The sequence below is a fragment of the Macaca thibetana genome, chromosome 7 (genome assembly GCF_024542745.1).
Source record: "Macaca thibetana thibetana isolate TM-01 chromosome 7, ASM2454274v1, whole genome shotgun sequence".
Classification (NCBI taxonomy): Eukaryota; Metazoa; Chordata; class Mammalia; order Primates; family Cercopithecidae; genus Macaca; species Macaca thibetana.
The window spans coordinates 2,093,530-2,115,997 of NC_065584.1; the positions used below are offsets into that span (position 1 = coordinate 2,093,530).

The following is a 22,468-nucleotide window of genomic DNA, read 5'->3' on the forward strand; positions in this document are numbered from 1 at the left end:
TTTGACATAATGCTATTACACACTTAACAGACTACAGTACTACGTAAACATAACTTTTTTTTTTTTTTTTGAGTCAAAGTCTCGCTCTGTCGCCCAGGCTGGAGTGCAGCGGCGCGATCTCCACTAACTGCAAGCTCTGCCATCTCCCAGGTTAATGCCATTCTCCTGCCTCAGCCTCCCGTGTAGCTGGGACTACAGGCGCCCGCCACCACGCCCGGCTAATTTTTTTGTATTTTCAGTAGAGACGGGGTTTCACTGTGTTCGCCAGGATGGTCTCGATCTCCTGACCTCGTGATCTGCCCGCCTCGGCCTCCCAAAGTGCTGGGATTACAGGCGTGAGCCACCGCGCCTGGCCTAACATAACTTTTATATGCACTGAAAAACCACAAAATGTGTGTGACTCGCTTTATTTCAATATCCGTTTTTACAGGGGTGGCCTAGAACTGAACACACAATATCTTCAAGGTCGGCCTGTACGAGAGACAGACTCCCGCTCCTAGGCCACAAACCTGGAAAGCATGTGACTGTACTGAAAACTGCAGGCAGTTGTTACACTCAGTAGGGATTTATGTGTCTAAACACATTCAGAGGCTGGGCGCGGTGGCTCAAGCCTGTAATCCCAGCACTTTGGGAGGCCAAGACGGGCGGATCACGAGGTCAGGAGATCGAGACCATCCTGGCTAACACGGTGAAACCCCATCTCTACTAAAAATACAAGAAAATTAGCCGGGCGAGGTAGCGGGCGCCTGTAGTCCCAGCTACTCGGGAGGCTGAGGCAGGAGAATGGCGTGAACCCGGGGGGGCGGAGCTTGCAGTGAGCCGAGATCGTGCCACTGCACTCCAGTCTGGGGCACAGAGCAAGACTCCGTCTCAAAAAAAAAAAAAAAAAAAAAAAAAAAAAAACACATTCAAACACAGAAACAGTAGGCTGGGCATGGTGGCTCATGCTTGAAATACCACCACTTTGGGAGGCCCAGATGGGCAGATCACTTGAGGTCAGGAGTTCAAGACCAGCCTGGATAACGTGGTGAAACCTGTGTCTACTAAAAATACAAAAATTAGCTGAGTGTGGTGACGAGCACCTGCAATCCCAACCACTCGGGAGGCTGAGGCAGGAGCATCACTTGAACCCGGGAGGTGGAGGTTGCAGTGAGCCGAGATCGCGCCACTGCCCTATAACCTGGTGACAAAGTGAGACCATGTCACGAAAAAATTTAAAAACAAAAAACAAACAAAAAAGCACAGTAAAAATAAAGCATAAAAGATATAAAGTGGTGCCTGTGAACAGGGCACTGACGACGGCAGAGCCTGTGGGGCTGGAGGTAGCTCCGGACGAGCTGGTGGGTGAGTGAGTGACGTAAAGGCCTGGGACGTCACCATGCACCACTGTGTAGGGGTGGGCGTGTGTGCAGCCAGGCCCAGGACACTCGGGCCACACTGAATTCATACAGTGATAAAGTAACTGTGCTATGGTGTTATGATGGCTACCACATCATCAGGAGATAGGAAGTGTCCAGTGCCATCACATGCTCACGGGGCCACCATGGAGCCATCGTATTCTCATGGGGCCCCCATGGACGCACAGCCCATGCCTGACTGGGCTGTCATCAGCAGCCTGTAGCCGTGCAGACACTCACAGAGAAACTAAAGGGGATCCAGCATGCAAACGGTCAGGGTGATGCTCCATTCTATCCTTACCCTGAGGTCTTCCTGTGTCCCACCGTGAGCCGCCCGCCCCTCACAGGTGCCCTTGGGCTGGACCTGGCCCAAGTGGCATGTGCAGCTTGTGGCGAGGCCACGAGAGGGAGCCCAGCTGTGCAAAGAAGCATGGCTGCTCCCTCAGCCACCACCACACTCCCAGGTCACCCCTACGCCTGGTCATGGGTCTGTCAACCTTCCTCTCTTGTCAAGGAGCCCACAGGCCCCAGCCTCAGACAATGGCCACCAGCTAGCATGCCTGCATCCCCCAGGCTGGGGCCCCGGGGTGGTCTGGCCACACGGACGCCCACCCCTACACACGCCCACCCCTACACGCTCCCTCTATGGGTGCTGGGGTGAGTTCCGAGAGCCACACCATAGGAGAAGCCCCACGTCTGTCCCCATCGCATGCCTGCCTCTGCAGAGCTGCCTCTGAGGGGGACCGCCCGCAGTCAGCTCAACCTTCCTGAGAGGTGGCAGGCAGAGGCGCGTGCCAAGCAGGCCCTGGGGCTGTGATCACTCCTGATGGTCTCAGCCAGAACTGCTGGTCAGCCTGCAGACCTAAGCCGTCCCACGCTGGTGTTCAGTTCATGGCACCCGTGAGGCCCGGCCCCTACCCTGGGCCACCTTGGATTCCACTTCCTCAGCCTCGGAGTGAGGGCTGGACAGGCCAGGGCTCTGGGCTCAACTCACTCAAAATGAGCACGTGGTGAGGGCAGGGTTAGGGTATGGCAGGGCCCAGGCTGCTCAGTCCCTCCTGCCCCGAGTGTGCACCCATCTGAAGGGAGGTGACACCTGTGTCCCCACGGCCATCGCCTTCTGCTCTCCCCACAGCCCGGAGGCCCTGGGCAGGTGCCCCCCGCATCCTCTCCCACCACACTCTCCGCCCTGGCCTCGAGTCCACCCAATGGCCCGCCTCACCCCACGCTGTGCCCTCAAGGACCCTTCCCTCCAGCCGAGCACTACTCTCAAACGCATGGCGCCAGCCTCACCCACACCCCACTCTCACAACAGTCCCTATGGCAGCACCCATGCCTTCACCCCTGCCTCAGTCGTGCAGTCTCGGAGCCAGCAAGCCCCCACGGCACAGCTGCCTGAGACCACCTGGTGAGAGCCCCCCACCTCCGCCACCTGCGTCCGTCTGTGCCCACGGGGCTGTCCTGCCTCCGCAATCTCCCGCGCTCACACTCTCAACCAGCCAGCAACGCTCACAGGTGGGAGCCAGCCCCAAAGGCGGCAGGACACAGTGAGCCCATGAGCCGCCCTGGTGCTCGGGGACACATGGGAGGGCCCAACTAGGTTCTGGGGCCAGGCCGCCGGTGGAAGGTGGAAGGACGCCCTGAGGACCTGGAGGAGCCGGTGGAGGGGAGAGCGAGGAGCAGGCAGACGACCTCGGCTTTGGAAGCCACAGGTGCAGGGCGAGGGAGCCTTGGGGTGGGGCCACAGGCTCAGGGGCAGGGCACTGGGACTACATCCAGGGGTGGGGCTTTTCTTCCAAGAATGAAGAACAGATGACAAGGAGCAGGCGATGTGGCTGGTGTGGCCTGGGGTGGGGGAAGGTTGCTCCAGCCTCTCCCCAGGGATCAGCAGGGGACAGCCCAAGGCTGGGAGGGCAGGCGAGGGAGGGGCCTGGGAGCAGAGGCTAGCGTTCAGGGCAAGGACGCCCAACACAGAAGCGCCAGCGCTGAGAGGGGCGCCACCGCTGAGAAGGGCAGGGAGGAGCGGCCTGGGGCGCTGCGGTGCAGGCAGGGCTGGCAGCGCAGGAGCCTCAGCACTGAGAGATGTAGGCGGAGCGGCCCAGGGGCGGGAGTTCACAGGGACTGGCAGGGATCCACAGGACATCACCTGCATGGCTAATGGGAAACAGAGCCTGCATGACCTCCCCATAGTGCCCGGACCCTCCTGCTCCACAGGAAGCAGGCAGCAGCTCCCAGGAGGCTCTCATGGCCCAGAGAGCACCCCTGAGCCACCTGTTCACCCATCGCTGAGCCTGCAGCAGGGAGGCTGGGATGACAGGCAGCTCCAGGCCACCAGAGGGGTCCCAGGGCCCTGGGAAATGCAGCCTGGAGGCCCGGTCCACCCATGCTGTCCGTAGTTTGCCGAAGGAACCCGGGAGACTGCAAGGCTTGTCTGAGGCCATGTGGCGGCACAGAGAAGTGAGGCCTCGGGACGCCACTGCTGCTTCCCGTACCCTCCACGCTCCCATCTCCCGGGGCAGTGGGGAGGGCTGAGCCCAGAGTAATGCTTGGTGCTTGTCCTGGATGCGTAAGTGGGGGTGTGTGAGGATCTGGGGGACCTAGCACTTGACCTGGGAGACAGGAGGCCTGCAGGCTCCAGGGGGGTGTGGGGCAACCAGCTACAAGTAGGCACACCCACCGTCCTAGCCCCAAGCCCCAGGAGCAGGGGGACCCAGCGGGACGAAGAGGGGCTGGGGGGCTCTGGCAGCTCCAGCTCCCAATGAGGGGCTGCCCTGGCTGACCTTCCCAGGCCCCAGGCAGGCAGCGACACAGCTTCACATGCCCTAAGCACCACTCACGCCCGCAGCCCCTTGACCCCTGAACACAGCCCCACGATGGGGAAAGTTCTGAAGCAAAAGAGACAAACGGGTCTGGGGCCCTGGGCTGCGCCTTCTCCCAGAGCCAATCTTGCAGCCCCAAAAGGGTTCATGAGAAAGTCCGAGGCCTCAGCCTGGGGTGTCTTCTCCCGAGCCCCCACACCCCACCACGGCCTCCTCGGAACTCCGGGTCCTCTGGAACAAGGTGGGCTGCTGCTTGGCTGTTTCCTTTCCTTTTGAGGTACTTCCCCTTCTTTCCCCTCCAGGGAACTCCAGCCACCCCCTCTGACCTCTGGGTGTTGCCCCCGCCCTGCTCAGGTATGGTTGGTGGCCCCTGCATGGAGGTGACGCCTGTCTTGCTCCTCCTGCTCAGCCAATCCTGGGCCAGAGCACGTGCCGAGCAGGATACGGACACGAACCCATCACAGGAGGCACCCGCAGTGCTGGGACGGACACACCCATCACAGGAGGCACCCGCAGTGCGGGGACGGACACACCCATCACAGGAGGCACCCGCAGTGCTGGGACGGACACACCCATCACAGGAGGCACCCGCAGTGCGGGGACGGACACACCCATCACAGGAGGCACCCGCAGTGCGGGGACGGACACGAACCCATCACAGGAGGCACCCGCAGTGCAGGGACAGCGACACACCCATCACAGGAGGCAACCGCATTGTGGGGACGGTGACACACCCATCACAGGAGGCACCCGCAGTGCGGGGACGGTGACACACCCATCACAGGAGGCACCCGCAGTGCAGGGACGGTGACACACCCATCACAGGAGGCACCCGCAGTGCGGGGACGGTGACAAACCCATCACAGGAGGCACCCGCAGTGCGGGGACGGCGACAAACCCATCACAGGAGGCACCCGCAGTGCGGGGACAGTGACAAACCCATCACAGGAGGCACCCGCAGTGCGGGGACAGACACACCCATCACAGGAGGCACCCGCAGTGCGGGGACAGTGACAAACCCATCACAGGAGGCACCCGCAGTGTGGGGACGGTGACACACCCATCACGGGAGGCACCCGCAGTGCGGGGACGGACACACCCATCACAGGAGGCACCCGCAGTGCGGGGACAGTGACAAACCCATCACAGGAGGCACCCGCAGTGTGGGGACGGTGACACACCCATCACGGGGGCACCCGGGACACGAACCCATCACAGGAGGCACCCGCAGTGCGGGGACACGACAGTGACACACCCCATCACAGGAGGCACCCGCAGTGCGGGGACGGACACGGGAACCCATCACAGGAGGCACCCGCAGTGCAGGACACACCCATCACAGGAGGCACAGACACGACACAAACCCATCACAGGAGGCACCCACAGTGCGGGGGCACCCGGTGACACACCCATCACAGGAGGCACCCGCAGTGCGGGGACGGTGACACACCCATCACGGGAGGCACCCGCAGTGTGGGGACGGACACGAACCCATCACAGGAGGCACCCGCAGTGCGGGGACGGACACCCCATCACAGGAGGCACCCGCAGTGCGGGGACGGACACACCCACACCATGTGGGGACGGACACAGGAGGCACCCGCAGTGCGGGGACGGACACAAACCCATCACAGGAGGCACCTGCAGTGTGGGGACGGACACACTCCCATCACAGGAGGCACCCGCAGTGCAGGGACAGTGACAAACCCATCACAGGAGGCACCCGCAGTGCGGGGACGGACACACACCCATCACAGGAGGCACCCGCAGTGCGGGGACGGACACGAACCCATCACAGGAGGCACCCGCAGTGCGGGGACGGCGGCGATTCCTCCACGGAAAGGACTCCAGAGCAGCCCGACCCAAAACCCAGCCTCCCCTGAAGGGCAGGACAGGCTCATTAGAGGGGCATGCACAGGGCTGCAGGCATGTGGGGAGCCACGCTGGGTGGCAAGGGAAGGTCAGAGAGGAAGCACCACCTGGGGCCACACCCGGCCCTTACGGCGGAGCCCAGCCGCCAGGCTCCTCTCATCATTTTCATGTGATCCCTGGACATCTGGACCCGGGAGAGACATCTCCCACGGGCAAATGCTCTGGCACCCAGGTGGCCAGCCCGACGCAGGCCACGCCAGTCGGAGCACTCACCTCAGCCATGCTGATGGAGCCCACGGCCAGCGTCTTGTAGCCCAGGATGGTTCTGTTCTTGTAGCGCTTTCTGCGCTGCAGCATGATCTGAAGCTTGTTGCCTTCCCTCTTCAAGAAGTGAGGATACTGTGGGCACAAGTGTGAGTGGCAGCTGAGGGTGTACCAGGGCCCGAGGCAGCATCACGGCTTCTGATGGCCCAGTCACCCTGCAGCCTGCGGCCAGGCCAACCTGCTGCTCACGCAGTCAGAAGGGCACCCACAGACGGGCCCCCAAGTTCATTCCAGGGGCACGCTTGTCCCCAGGGCCCTTCCTTTACCCAACACAACTGAGAGTGACCCAGTCGCTAGGGCTCAGGCCCCAAGGGCCCCACTCCATGCTAACAGTCTCAGCGGGCGGACGAGGACTATGTGCCGCAGGGTCCGGGATAGCTGAGTGTGCCTGTGGACAGTCGGAAACAGCGCGGCGGCTCACGTGCCTGAGGCCATCAGCAAGGTGTGACCCAGGATGCTTTAACGCAAGGGGCACACAGGGTGGGGAGGGCTCTCTCTCCAAGGCCCCCTGTGCACCCAACTCGCCTGCATGTCTCACCACAGGCTCCCTGTCCAGCAGGGCTCCAGCAAGCTGATGTTCACAAGTATCTCTTAGATACAAATAAAAATCAGTTTAAATACTTCGGGGAAGATGGGGCTGTGCACCACTCTAATTGCAGTGGCACTGACGTGTCCGTGCACGCTTGTCAAAACCCACTGAACCATGCACTTAAAAAAGGAGCACTGGGCTGGGCGCGGTGGCTCACACCTGTAATCTCAGCACTTTGGGAGGCCAAGCCGGGCGGATCACCTAAGGTAGGGGGTTCAAGACCACCCTAGACAACATGGTGAAACCCCCATCTCTACAAAAATACAAAAATTAGCTGGGCATGGTGGCAGGCGCCTGTAATCCCAGCCGCTCAGGAGGCTGAGGCAGGAGAATCGCTTGAACCCAGGAGGTGGAGGTTACAGTGAGCCGAAATCACGCCACTGCACTCCAGCCTGGGCGACAGAGTGAGACTCTGTCTCAAAAAAAAAAAAAAAAAAAAAAAAAAAAAGCACCGTACACTCTGGAAATGGAAATTATCCTTCCATAAGCCTGACTCCTCAAAACAGAAAAAAAACTCAACTCTAAAACTCAATGGCAACACCCCAGCTGCTGTGTAACCAGCTGGGAGCTTCAGAACGAGGCCCAAGCCCAGCAGGTCCTCACGGAGCCCCAGCCCAGCTCACACACTTACACTGAGAAAAGAGGGCTTCTAATGAATTTGGAATGAATGGACATGCACACACTATTAATCTTAAAGCAAGTATATTAAGCCAGAAGAAAATACACCTGCAAAACTTACACAATACCAATCTCATAACAATGAAGCAAAGAGATAACAAAGGTAGGGCGTGTGGTCACCCGGACCAATCTGGGGCTGCTCTGGGCCGGCCCTCCAGTCAACACCCTGGACAGTCCAGGGGAGGCTTCTCCGCTCCATTCCAGGGCTGGTCTCGGAGGCACCCAGAGCCAGGCGACACTGAGTGGACAGGCCCTGTTAACTGCTGGGTGCAGCCAGAGACTCCAGGGGCTGTGAACTTCAATACTGAGGTTCCACATATTTTTCCTATCTTTTTAAATAGAAGAGCAAAATAGCCTTGACTCGATAAGTGGTGTTTTTTTTTTGGCCCTCATTACATTCTCTTTTTTCTTCTTTTTCTTTTTTTTTTTTTGAGATGGAGTCTCACTCTGTCCCCCAGGCTGGAGTGCTATGGCATGATCTTGGCTCACTGCGACCAACCTCTACCTCCTGGGTTCAAGTGATTCTCCTGCCACCTGCCTCGGCCTCCCAAAGTGCTGGGATTACAGGCGTGAGCCACCACACCCGGCCTACATTCTCTTTATCGTAGATAAGGAATGAAACACTAGGCCGGGTGTGGTGTCTCACACCTGTAATCCCAGCACTTTGGGAGGCTGAGGCAGGTAGATCACGTAGTCAGGAGTTCGAGACCAGCCTGGCTGACATGGTGAAACCCTGTTTCAACTAAAGATACAAAAATTAGCCAGGCGTGGTGGCGTGCGCCTGTAATCCCAGCTGCTCCGGAGGCTGAGGCAGGAGAATCGCTTGAACCCGGGAGGTGGAGGTTGCGGCGAGTTGAGATTGCACCAGCCTGGGTGAAAAGGAGAGACTCCATCTCAAAAAAACAGACAGACAAAAAAAAAAAAAAAAAAAAGAAAAACTCAACCTAGTAAACCAAAACAAATTTTCTAATCATTTAAGAATAAACCATAATCAACGGAAGATCTGCAGTAACACAGGACACCGGTGGCAATTATGAGACAAATGCTCTTGGCCTAGGAGACAGTGACGAGGGGGCCCCGTCACCGGGGGGCCCCGTCACCCCAGGGGACGGCGACGGGGGGGGGGCCCGTCACCCCAGGGGACGGCGACGGGGGAGGGCCCGTCACCCCAGGGGACGGCGACGGGGGGGGGGCGTCACCCCAGGGGACGGCGACGGGGGTGTCATCGCCACTGGTGAAAGACTCACCTGCAGGGAGAAGGTCAGGGCCAGGTCTGTCTCCACTTGTCCACTGGGGGGCAGCACAATTTCATGGGACCGCAGGATCCGTTTGGAGCCCTGTGATTAAGCAAGACCTGTTCTAGTTCAAAGGACTGCATCTCAGAAGGAAACAAGGCAAAGATGCCATGACTCCTGCACCTAAAACTGGCAGGATTGCAGCCCTGCAGTCTAGGGGGTGGTAGGCACAGGCTGGGATAATTCTCAGAGATGCCCCGGCATCTTTCCCAAGAAGCTTAAAAACATCGAAACCCTTCGGCCCACAGGTTCCACCTCCAGGAACCTGCCCTAAGACATGAGAGAGAAGCCAGGAGTGGTTCCTGCTAAAGTTAACGCGATCACAAAACAGATTCCACGATCAGATGCAGCAGCACCTGACTGCGCTGCCCAAGTCTGCCTGGCAGAACAAATCTGGGAGGCACCAAGCCTCTTCTGGTTTTGGTTCTGAGAGACAGGTCTCGCTGTGTTGCTCAGACTGGACTTGAGCTCCTGGGCTCAAGCAATCCTCCTGCCTCAGCCTCTTAAGTAGCTCAGCCTACAGGCGTGTGCCCCCATGCTTCACTTAAAGCATTTTTTTATTTTTTATTTTTTTTGAGACAGGGTCTCACTCTGTCACCCAGGCTGTAGTGCAGTGGCTCGGTCTCAACTCACTACAGTCTTGACCTCCCAGACTCAGGCAATCCTCCAGCCTCAGCCTTCCTAGTACCTAGGACTACAGGCATGTACCACCACAAAAACAAAAAAATACAACAATTTTGGTATTTTGTTAAGAGACAAGGATTAGTCATGTTGCCCAGACTGGTCTCCAACTCCTGAGCTCAAGCAATCCACCCTCCTCGGCCTCTCAAAGTGCTGGGATTACAAGCATGAGCCACTGTGCCCAGCCTAAAGCATTTTCTAAAAAGAAGAATGATCAGGGCTGACTGGTCCTCTCATAGAATAAAATATACAGAGATACGATACTTAAAATATGGAGAAGCTGTCACAAAAAGGAGAGTAGTAGAAGCCTAGATGTAGGTGCAGGAAATGCATGACCACCTGAAAACACAGTTTATACCCAGTGAGCTTCAGGCCAGCAGGAGACATCATACACACCTATGCTAAATGGATAACGAGTCATTTGGATGAAAGGCAACAGGACCCCAACAGCAAACTTTATATCAAAATAGATTCCTAATGGATTGAATGTGCTTATTGCACTGTTGTTTTACATGGGACCATCCCAATAAGGATGAGCTCGGAGACCTCGTGCTCCGAGAAACAAGCAGCCACTGTGGGGTCCCAGGCACGAGGTTCCCAGAGGCCGGCGCGCAGGCCACAGTGGATAAGAGGTGCCAGGCGGCTGGAGGGCGAGAGGTCCAGGACAGACAACGGGAGCCTGGGGACAGCCCAGGTTCGGGTGGGAGCAGCAGGGCCTCAGGACAGGTGCGGGTGGCCCGCATGGCCATATTCGGGCTCCATGAGACGCCCGTCGGGGGCTCTGGTCCTACCCTTGCGCTGGGGCCTAAGGTGCAGTGCGGCAAGGGGCAGCGCGGCTCTCCTTGGCCAGCTTCCTGTCCCCTCTCCTCTCCCCAGGTGCCCCTGCGTTGTGGTCTGGGCTCTCCCTCCTCTTCCCCTTGACCCTTCAGAGATGTTTCCCCGCAAATGTGCTCTGCATAGGGTCCCTCTTAGCATCCCTCCTCAGAGGACCTGCAGGGACCCAGCTGTGTCAGGAAAAGGACAGTGTGTGCCGCCAGCCAGGGAGGCGAAGGTGCACACCAGAGAAGGCTGAGGGGCAGGTAGGGCTGCAGGGCCAGGCTGGCTGCTTCCCCCACAGCGGCCTGGTGGAGAGGACACCACAAGAGAAGCGGGCGAGGAGCTGGGGGTGATCAAGGGAGGCCAAGGGCCACGTGGCTGCTGAGCTGGGGTGGGCAGGGAGGGCATGGGCAGCCAGTCCATGGGGTACACGGAGGGGCTGGAGAGGGGGCTCTGAGGGGCCCTGGGGCCAAGCTCTCAGTCAGGACACAGGCTGGGGCAGGACCAGAGACAGGCAGAGGGAGGAATGGGGCCAAGGAATAGGGTCAGTGTGGGGTAGGGCCCCATGCCAGAGGTTAGAGGTCTATCCCAAGGAAGGGGCAGGCCCTGGGCCAGGCATGGGGAAGACGCCAGCACGGCCCCTGTGCAACAGCTACTTGTTCAAAGCCTTCGAGAGGTCACAGGACCCACTAGGGTCAGGAGAGAGGCCCTGGCACCTGGGGCTGGGAGTTCTGGCTAGGCCCTCACCTCCCAGAGTGCCCTCCACCCCACAGAAAGTGGGCAGGAAGTGGGTGCTGAATGCAGCAGGGAAGCCCTGGCTCCAGGTGCTTGGGGCCCGTCCGTCACTGTGAGGTGACCCGAGGGCACCTCTGCCCTGGGAAGGCTCCATGCATGTGACGTCCACATCCCAGAAGGCCGGGCCTGCCTCCCTTGTGCGGGACAGGACTGGACCCACGAGCATCCTGTCATTCCCAAGTGCCGGAGACGGCATGGGCTGCCCGCTGTTTTGGCGCAGGGCCCCACACTGGCGCACTGCCTGACTTGTCTCCCAGGCACATGGAAAGCCTACACAGCACCCAGCCACGGCCAGGGGCGCAAGGGGCCTCACCTGCATCTTGACGGCAATCACCACGGAGATCAGCTCCTTCTCCAGCTCCTTGAAGACCACCAGCTTCTTCAGAGTCAGGCTGCACAACCTGCAAGGCAACACACAGCTCAGCCTCGGGGCTCCGTCCTCTCCTCAGAAGGTGGCCCTGTGCCGTCCCAACACTGCGTCACCCCGGGAGCCTGCACCCCAGGGTGCAGGGCAGGGTATGACTGCCTGGGCGGCCCCAGGACCTCACAGAGCTCCCTATGACTGCCTGGGTGGCCCCAGGACATCACGGGGCTCCAAGACATCACCCCGGCTGTCCCTGCACGTGGCGGGTGCCCCTCAGCATCCGTTGGCTGCCAGGCCAGAGGTCTCATCTCCTGAAGGCCCCTGAGGGTTAGCCTCCCTCCCATGGAACTCACTCAGTTTTCATTTAAGAATAAACCATAATCAACAGAAGATCTGCAGTAACACAGGACACTGGTGGCAATTATGAGACAAATGCTCTCGGCCTAGGAGACAGTGACGAGGGGGCCCCGTCACCCCAGGGGACGGTGACGAGGGGGGCCCCGTCACCACAGGGGACGGTGACGAGGGTGACGAGTGTGGGCCTGTGGACAGGCAGGTAGGAGGGATGATGGGCCACAAAAAGAAGATCTGAGAGTCCTGAGAAAGCTCCCAGCTGTGAGAGCACAGGCCTCCCGTCTCCCACGGCCCTATCCAGCCCCAGGCTCAGCCTCCCCCAGTCCTGCCCACCCCAGGCCCCCCTGCCCATGGCTGGGATACGCTTTTCCCCAACCTTCCTTCTGTTCACTTCACCTCCACCATTCTGTCCTGAGGCCACAGGAGTCCTGGAGACGCCAGGGACAGTCTGAAGGACACACCCACAGTGACCAGGGCTCTGTCCCTGGGGAGTGGAAGGGTGTAGACCCAACCCTCCACTCTGCCTAGTGGTGCCCCGTGTGAACATGCATCTCCCCAGGGCATCTGCCGTACACACGCCAGGGCCCCAAATCCATCCAGTAAAGATACCCAAACCACCACCCCCCGCCTGAAGGTGTGTGGGTGCAACGCCCGCACTGGCAAGCTTTCCAGAAACTTTGGCACAGCTCTCTTTGAAGCCTGGCTCATTTTTCTTCTTGCTCAGGACAGCGGAAGGGTGAAGGCACCACCGTCCAGACAGGGGTGGCATTGCCTGCCCCGCCTGGCTTCAGGTTCCAAGACCAACAAGCTCTGAGTGGCTGTGTCTGTGCTGAGGACACTTCCCCTTGGGGACGTCTGGGCTTGTGGCACCCACCTCCTGGGCTGGTGCTTGGCCCTCGAAGTATGAATGTAAAACACCAGAACAGGCACCAGACACAGCTAGGCCATGGAACGCAGCCACCCACAGTGGCTGCCACGTGCTTCCGTCTCCACCCCCGGGCATCGGGTGTGGACATGGCGGTGGGAAGGCAGGCCCTTCTGGCACACATCCCTGCACCCAGCAGCGGAAGCACTGGCTGGATACAGCCTGTGTATGACTGCCTGGGCGGCCCCAGGACGTCACGGGGCTTCCTGAGCACCTGTCAACCCATTTGTAAAATGGGGACCACGGAGACCCCACTCCCATCCTGGCTGCTCAGGTGATGATGGCGATACCGTCTACACTCCACTGAGCTGAGAGAAGTCAAGGGGCAGACACCAGAGCTCCCTGGGTGGGACGCGCCTGACTCGACAGCAGGGCAGCAGGTGGCAGGTGCAATGGGGACAGTGGACGGTGGGCAGTGGCGGAGCCATGCAGGCGGGGGTGGGGAAGACATGCGGGCAGGCGGTGGGGGAGCCGTGCAGGCAGGGGGGAGCAGTGGTGCGGGCAGGGGTAAGGGAGCCGTGCAGGCAGGGCCACGGGGTGCTCTCCGCAGACAGAGCTGCAGATGCGAGCAGGGCCTGACGGCCACCAAAGTCACCAGCCGGGCTGTGTGATTCTGCATGGGACCAAGTCATGCACAGGGCGGCCTGTTCCAAACAAGATCGGGTCAGTGTAGCGCATAGAGCACAGGACTGACCCAGAAACGAGTCTGCTTTCCAACACCGGGAGACGGACCTACCCAGGTCAGATGTTTTATTTTTCTGAGTCCCAAGTTGGATGTTTTTAAGTCCAGCTTTTTGGGTAAGCAGGCATGGAGCTTAAACAATGAGTGTGAAGAGCCTGTCGACTACAGACAGCGCTGTCAGAGTCCTTCAAGTCATTTTCGAGCTGCGGTCAGACCGTCCACTGTCGCCCGTTAGTGTCTGTGCGCACAAGGTGTACTCCGAGGCCACCAGCGAGCTTTAAAGTCATTGTCATACTCAGTATATCACAAAATAAGTCAGGCATTAAGTCAGTCTCCTGGGACTTGGCAGAGGCACTGAACGGCCTGGCCTGAGGGGGCACTCCTCCAGCAGGGACCCTCGCCCTGGCTCCACCCCACACCATTGGGGCTGCCCAGATTCCCATAGACTCTCTCTTACTGAACAAAATGCAAGAGGAAAAAAGAGAGAGGAGACAGACTAAGCGAGAGGTGATATGAACCAAGACAGACCATATGCTGGGTCACACCACAAATCCTTCACAAACTCAAAAGAACTGATACCCTGCAAAGAACACATTCTCTGACCAAAATGGCGTTAGACTAGCGATCTGTTACATAAAGATGGTGGGGAAATTCACCACTGCTTGGGTGAATGGCCCTCAATAACCTATGGATCAAAGCAAGTCTCAAAGGAAATCAGAGAACACTCTGAATGGCATGGAAATGAAAACGTAGCATGTCAAATCTGCCAGGTGCAGCTAAAGCAGTGCTGAAAGGAGAATCTATAGCATTAAGTGCTTATGTCAGAAAAGAAAAAAGATTCAAATACACAATCTAAAGATTCCTTTTTTTTTTTTTTTTTCTAAGACGGAGTCTCGCTCTGCCGCCCAGGCTGGAGTGCAGTGGCACGATCTCGGCTCACTACAAGCTCCACCTTCCGGGTTCACACCATTCTCCTGCCTCAGCCTCCTGAGTAGCTGGGACTACAGGCACCCACCACCATGCCTGGCTAATTTTTTGTATTTTTAGTAGAGACGGGGTTTCACCATGTTAGCCAGGATGGTCTCAATCTCCTGACCTTGTGATCCACCCGCCTCGGCCTCCCAAAGTGCTGAGATTACAGGCGTGAGCCACCGCGCCTGGCCAGATTCCATCTTTTTTGAGATGGAGTCTCGCTGTGTCTCCATCTCCAGGCTGGAGTGCAGTGGCATGATCTCAGCTCACTGCAACCTCCACCTCCCAGGTTCAAGCGATTACAGGCACTGACTACCATGCCCAGCTAATTTTTTATATTTTTGGTAGAGACAGGATTTCACCATGTTGGCCAGGCTGGTCTCGAACTCCTGACCTCAGGTGATCCACCCACCTCAGCCTCCCAAAGTGCTGGGATTACTGAGCCACCGCGCCCAGCCCTAAGGTTCCATCTTAAGAAACTAGAAGAGCATATTAAACCCCAAGTAAGCAAAAGGAAGGACATTATAATGATAAAGAGGAACAACTAAACTGAAAATAGATAAACAATTAATAAAATAAAACCATGCTAGTTCTTTGGGAAGATGAATAAAATTCATAATACCTCTACCCAAACAAAGAAGAAAGTAGACAAAAGTTGCCATTATCAGAAGTACAAGGAGGAAAGAACGATAGACCTTACAGACTACTGGAAAATACTATGAACAACTTCATGAATAAAAATTTGACTACTTTGATAAAATGTACCAGTTTTCATTTCCCTAGAAAGCCACAAACTACTAAAACTCACCATGATGAAACAGATAGCTGGTATACTCCTATACCTATTAAATAAATTCAATTAATAGTTTAAAAATTTCTGGGCTGGGCGCAGTGGCTCACACCTGTAATCCCAGCACTTTAGGAGGCCAAGGTGGGCGGATCACTTGAGGTCAGGAGTTCGAGACCAGCCTGGCCAACATGGTGAAACCCCATCTCTACTAAAAATACAAAATTAGACAGGCATGGTGGCGCACGCCTGTAATCCTAACTACTCAGGAGGCAGAGGCAGGAGAACCGCTTGAACCAGGGAGGCAGAGGTTGTAGTGAGCCGAGACTGTACCACTGCACTCCAGTTTGGGGGACAGAGTAAGACTCTGTCTCAAAAATAAATAAATTAATTAATAATTAATTAAATCTTCCAAAAAAAAAAAAAAAAAAAACCTCCGGGGAAATTCAACCGTATATTAAAAGTAGAGGCAGGGTAGGGTGGCTCATGCCTGTAATCCCAGCACTTTGGGAAGCTGAGGTGGGTGGATCACTTGAGCCCAGGAGTTTGAGATCAGCCAGGGTACACAGGGAGACCCTGTCTCTACAAAAAATACAAAAATTAGCCAAGTACGGCAGCACACATCTGCAGTCTCAGCTACAGGTTGTCCAGGCCTGGTCTCAAACTCCTGGCCTCGAGTGATCTGCCCACCTCGGCCTCCCAAAGTGCTGGGATTACAGGTATGAGCCACCACGCTCGGCCGCAGATCACATACTTGACAAAAATTTTATCCAGAAAATGTAAATATATGAACTCTCAGAACTCAACAATATGAAAACAAACAACCTAATAAAAAGTGAGAAAATTAGTGGGCATGGTCACAGGCGCCTGTAATCCCAGCTACTCCAGAGGCTGAGGTAGGGGAATTGCTTGAACCAGGGAGGTGAAGGTTGCAGTGAGCTGAGGTCGCGCCACTGCACTCCAGCCTGGTTGACAGAGCAAGACTCCAACTCATAAAAAAAAAAAAGTAAGCAAAATATTTGAACAGACGTTTCACCAGAAAAGATACATTGATAGCAAATAAACACATGAAAAGATGCTCAAAACTATTAGTTATTGCAGAAACGCAAATTAAAACCAAAGGAGATAACAACTACACCTATTAGAATGGCTTAAAACACACAAAAGATAAAAAAGCTAATACCAAGTGCTGGCGAGGAGGCAAAACCACGGGGACTTCCACACACTCTGAACGTGCGGAACGCCACACGGCAGTCACTGGAAAGCCGTCTGGCAGCTTCTTACAAAGTGAAACACACAGGACCCAGCAATCCTACCCCTTGGAACTGGGCCAAGGGAAATAAAAGCATGCGTCCCTACAAAGATCTGTAATGCAGAGATCTCTAACAGCGGTTCTATTCATAACTGCCACCCACTGCAAACCCAGATGTCCTTCACGCAAAGACAAGGACATCGTGGCACACCGTGCAACGGAATACGACTCAGCAACAACTAGGAATGGATCATTGACACACAATAGGATGGATCTCAAAGGCATCGTGCTGAGTGAGACGCCCGTGTCGAGAGCTCACACACCAGTTTTGTCCATCTCTATGGCACTCTGGAAAAGGCAGAGCTGGAGGGACAAGGCCTGGTCAGCAGGGCGGGTGGCTGCTGGGGACTGGGTGGCTGCTGGGGACTGTTCTGGGTGGACTGCCCAGTGTTCTGGGCCTGGTTGTGTGGTGGATGTTAAGCTCAGAGCTGCATATGAAAAAAGGTGCGAGGGGTGAACCTTTACCATAACAATACTGTCTTTTTTTTTAGACAGAGTCTTGCTCTGTTGCCCAGGCTGGAGTGCAGTGGTGCGATCTTGGCTCACTGCAGCCTCTGCCTCCCGGGTTCAAGCAATTCACCTACCTCAGCCTTCTGAGTAGCTGGGACTACAGGCGTGCACCACCACGCCCAGCTAATTTTTTGTATTTTTACTAGAGACGGGGTTTCACCATGTCGGCCAGGCTGGTTTTGAACTCCTGATCTGGTGATCTACCCACCTCGGCCTCCCAAAGCGCTAGGATTCCAGGCATGAGCCACTGCACCTGGTCTACCAGATGATACCTTCAAAGTTTTTGTTTTATTAAAGACTGCCACAAGACACATATCAACCAATTGCAAACAAGAAGCTCTACTGTGGCTGGGCACAATCACACATGTAATCCCAGCAATTTGGGAAGCCAAGGCAGGTAGATCACTTGAGGCCAGGAGTTCGAGACCAGCCTGGCCAACATGGCGAAATCCTGTCTCTATAAAAAAATACAAAAATTAGCTGAACGTGGTGGGGTGCACCTGCAGTCCCAGCTACTTGGGAGGCTGAGGTGGGAGGATCACCTGAGCCCAGGAGTTGGAGGCTGCAGTGAGCTGTGATCGCACCACTGCACTCCAGCCTGGGTGACAGGGGACCCTGTCACACACACACACATACACACACACACAGGGGCAGCAGCCTGGATCCTGCTGTGGGTGAACTAATTGTAAACAAACAAACAAATCCATGAGAGGTATTTGGGGGCAGTGGGCAGGGTACTGCAAGACTTCCCTTCTTCACCACTCGGACTTCCACATCTTTGTGTCTAGAAGCTCACACTCCTTACATTTGTTTGACCAGCGCTCACCATCTATGCAGCACAGCCCAGTGCCCCCACCCCAAGACTCCTGTCACAAAAACAGCAGGCTATGGCTCCCCATCCCTAGGGAGGGGCTTCTCTCTGCGCACTTGGAAGGAGAAAGTCGCAGTTCATGATCCTGCAGTAGACAGACCTTGCCCAAGGGGGACGTGGTTGCCCCTCTCAGGCCTGTCTCTGCTGTCACTACACACAGCTACAGCCACCATGCAAACACTGAAAGAACAAAAAGCTCCAGCCTGGGCAACATGGCAAGACTCTGTCTCTAAAACATAAATAAATAAAATAAGGAATAAAAAGAATCATTTGCATTCAGAAACTGTGCAGATAAACAAAACATGTTATTTGCTTATTATCCACTGTTGGTTCTGAGAGTGAGGCCTAAAGGTTTGCCTAGGCCACGTGCACCACACTTGGCCCTGAGAAAACCCTAACAAAGACACCAGAAAACCTACAGAGGACGATTCACCACCAGCCTGCCACTGTGTTCGGGACACCTTGCAGCTTTAACAGATTCATCAGCAACGAAAGTAGAGCAAAGCGTATTTTAAAAACAACTCAATACAAAACAAAATCACAGTGACAGGTGGAAACTCAGTGCTCACATCCGAGACAACGTTTGAATACCCGCAGTGTTCTCTCTTTCCTCTTCTACTGTGTCTGCTCGAAATAGGAGAATAAAAGAGCCAACACGAATCCGAATCCTAGAGAAGAGAGGCTCCTGTTTTGTTTTCTGACAGAGAGAAGCGAGAGGCATACAGGAAAAGTTCAGATACACAAAACCCACTGGCCTCCAACAAGAATGAGCAAATGTTCTCCACACTTGGGATCTGTTTAAAGAAATAAAGGGGCCCGACCACAGAAACGCACTGCGTGCTCTCCACACCAGCCCTGTTTCTTCCCCTCTGCAGGCACTGCAGGCCTCAGGAGCGTGTGTCTCTATGCATGGCCGAGACGGCCAGCCGTCTCCAAGCTCCGTTCTCTAGCCCCCTGCCCCTTGGTAGCGAGCCTCCCCACGCTAGCTGGGTGACGGCTGCCCGGCCAGAGAGAAGGCAAGGGTGCTGAGCAAGCAGCCCCGCCAGGGACCCTGAGCAGAGGCAGCAGGCTCTGCCCGCTCCTTTCACCCTGGCTGCAAGGGCAGGTCCCAGGCAGCCACCACGGACCCAGAGGCAGAAGCCAAGCCAAAGACAGATGTCCCCGGCCAGCCCTGGAACACGGACACCTGCACCACTCCACAGGCGGCAGGAAGCACCAGCTCAGCCAGCCCTTCATTCCTGGCTCTGGTGCAGAAAAGTCACCTGTGCTCTAGACCAGAGGTCCCTAAGCCCCAGGACGGGTTCCTGGCCTGTCAGGAACTGGCCGCACAGCAGGAGATGAGCACCGGGGAGCGAGCATCCCCCCCTGAGCTCCGCCTCCTGTCAGTCGGTGGGGCATCAGGTGTCACAGGAGAACCCTGCTGGAGCTGTACATGAGAGGGATCTAGGCTGCACACCCCTACGAGAATCCGATGCCTCATGATTGGCGGTGGGACCGTTTCACTGGAAACCATTCCCATCACCGTCTGTGGAAAACTCTTCCACAAAACCAGTCCCTGGTGGCAAAAATGGGGACCGCTGCTTTAACCCATCCCACTCCCCCCTTTGTTCCTTCCTCTTTTTCACAATGAGATTATTCATCCATTTGGAGTTGTTGTGTGTGTGTTGTGAGTGATTGCATTTTATTTCCTACATGAATGTTCAATTATCACCAAACCATTTCCCTAAAAGCATATCCTTTCCTCGTGGGTGAATGAGGCCATTTCTGAAGCTCACTGTGATCGTGTTTCTGCTGGTACATTCCACAGTCACCGTTTACACTTCTGCCAATTCCGCATTGTTCTAACTAGCATAACTAATTTAAATAAATTTGTATCTGCTAAGGGTAATTACTCCTTCTTAGCCAGACGCAGTGGCTCACACTTGTAATCTCAACACTTTGGGAGGCCAAGGCGGGTGGATCACCTGAGCCCAGGAGTTCAAGACCAGCCTGGGCAACATGGTGAAACCCCATCCCTACAAAAAATACAAAAATTGGCTGGATGTGGTGGCTCATGCCTGTAATCCTGGGACTTTGGGATGCTGAGGCGGGCGGATCACCTGAGGTCAGGAGTTTGAAACCAGCCTGGCCTACATGGTGAAACCCCTCTCTACTAAAAATACAAAATTAGCCGGGCGTGTTTGCTACTTTATTAAGCTTTTCCAATCAGCTTCTGGCTTTTGTTAATATTCAGTTAAGACTTGTTCTTTGTTATCTCCATTCCTTTTTTTTTTTAAATAGAGACAGAATCTTGCTCTGTCACCCAGGCTAGAGTGCAGTGGTGCAATCACAGCTCATGGCAGCCTTGAACCCCTGTGCTCAGGAGATCCTCTCCCTTCGGCCTCCCAAAGTGCTAGGATTACAGGCATGAGTCACCACACCTGGCCCTGCTGGTCTGTTCTTCTTCTTCTTCTTTTTTCTTTGGAGATGGAGTTTTGTTCTTGTTGCCCAGGCTGGAGTGCAGTGGCACGATCCTGGCTCACTGCAACCTCTGCTTCCCGGGTTCAAGCCATTCTTCTGCCTCAGCCTCCCAAGTAGCTAGGACTACAGGTTCACACCACCACACCCAGCTAATTTTTGTATTTTCAGTAGAGATAGGGTTTTCCCATGTTGGCCAGGCTGGTCTCGAACTCCTGACCTCAAGTGGTCCCCCAACCTTGGCCTCCCACAGTGCTAGGGTTATAAGCGTGAGCCACCACACCCAGCCCTGCTGGTCTTTTCGAAGCACCTGGTCTCGCTCTGTGAGTGGCAGTGGAACAGCATCCTCCACTTTCCATCTTTGGCAGTATTCAATTAGCTACAGGAACCACCATAAACGTCAACGGGCCAAAGTGACAGCCACGGGTCCCCAGGAACTTGCAGAGCAGGGGCTGAGGAGCACCTCTGAAGTCAGCCTGGGTTGGTCAGCAAAGTCACAGAGGTGCCCTCGGCCCCGACGCCTGGACACCTGCAGTCAGCTGAAGGCAGGAGTGAGCACCTCTGGTTGTGGGGCCAGGCTCAGAGAGGAGAGCAGCTGGGCGGGTGGAAGGAGGGGAGAGAGTAGGAAGACAGGGAGGCAGGAGGGAGGAAGAAGAGCGGGAAGATGGCACAATGAAGCCAGGGAATTCCAAGGGCCTTCAACAGACACCAGGACCTCTGCTGGCGCCACTCTAGAGCTGTCCTTTCCTGGCGGATGCCTGGGGACCCAGTGGCATGGGGCACTGCTAGGCCTGGGCACCCGAAGTCAGGGGTCAGTCATGCAGGAGGTCACAGGCACATGGTCACGGTCAGGGTGGATGGACACCTGGCCCTGGGGCGGATGAGCTGGGAATGGGAGGTGAGGGTGGGCAGGGCACCTCCCTCCAGGGTCACTCTGAAAACCCAGCAAGGGTCACACTGGCCCTGGAGGACCCAGAATCCTGCACGGCCCCCAGGGGCCTGGGGTGAGCGAGCTGTGGCAGGTCAATAGGTCAGGGGAGGCCCAAGGGACAAGGTGGGAAAGGAGAGACAGCAAAGAACAAACACCCCTGGGAATGCCCCATCCCTGCCCCCCTCGGCAGGGACTTCCGGGAGAAGGCAGGCACCATAGCCCAGCACCCCAGTTTATATGAGTTACAGAACAAGTGACATTTCAGGAAGGTCAGAGAAACCTGACTCAGCAGAAAGTGCCCATGTGCGTGCCCTGCAAGGCATTTCCACGTCAGCTGGAAGGAGAGCAGCCAACCTCTCCAGGGCTGAGCAGAGCCCCAGTTCCACGCAGCCCACAGCAGGCAGAAGGGGAGGCTGGAAGTCCTCTGCAGGTCACTCCCCCTCCTCCTCCAGGAAACCGGGGCCAGCGCCAGGCCCCAGTCCAAGAACAGACCCCTCAGCCACCAGCCTGAGACGGGGGCAGGGCAGGCCCTCTGTGGGCGAGGAGGCCAGAGACAGCGCAGCCCAGCAGTATGCGCTCTGGGAGACTGAAAGCCCCACCCACCCACTCCTGCGTGTGATGCACACCAGAGACTGGAGGTGGCCCTGCTGCCCCTGGGGGTGCACGTGTCGGGGCTGAGGCAGGCACCTGCGTCCCTATGTCCCAACGGAGCAAGGGTGGGTACCCCTTCAAACCACTGACTTCTGGAAGCCTGAGCTAGGACTCTGCATCAGGCCCCCCAGTTTTGTTCAGAGGCACAGAGACCCTGGCCCAGGGGTGGGACAGGCTCTCAGGGGCAGGTCTGGAGAGGCTCCCATCTCAGGGGCTCAGGGGGGTCCTGGGATTTGGAGACTACTTCCCACTTTGAACAGAAATCCAAAAGGCGAGAGGCCTGAGCTCCTCCCAGGGTTGCCACCCAAGCCCAGCTAGGCATAGCAACGGGCTCAGCCAGCCATAACTTGGAGATGAACACTGGTGCACCCCCTGGCTTTGGGATT

The 22,468-nt window shown here is 56.3% G+C and overlaps 1 protein-coding gene across 4 annotated transcripts in view; it reads right to left on the minus strand.

Moving 5' to 3' along the window:
* PACS2 (phosphofurin acidic cluster sorting protein 2) overlaps positions 1-22,468 on the minus strand; it is a 421,633-nt gene that overhangs the window by 35,732 nt on the left and 363,433 nt on the right. For all 4 annotated transcript variants that reach the window (XM_050796972.1, XM_050796973.1, XM_050796974.1 and 1 more), the window contains 3 exons: positions 11,580-11,667; positions 8,927-9,016; positions 6,362-6,487 (listed from right to left, as the gene is read on the minus strand). In XM_050796972.1, coding sequence (XP_050652929.1) covers positions 6,362-6,487; positions 8,927-9,016; positions 11,580-11,667 — 304 coding nt within the window. The remainder of the gene's footprint in view (positions 1-6,361; positions 6,488-8,926; positions 9,017-11,579; positions 11,668-22,468) is intronic.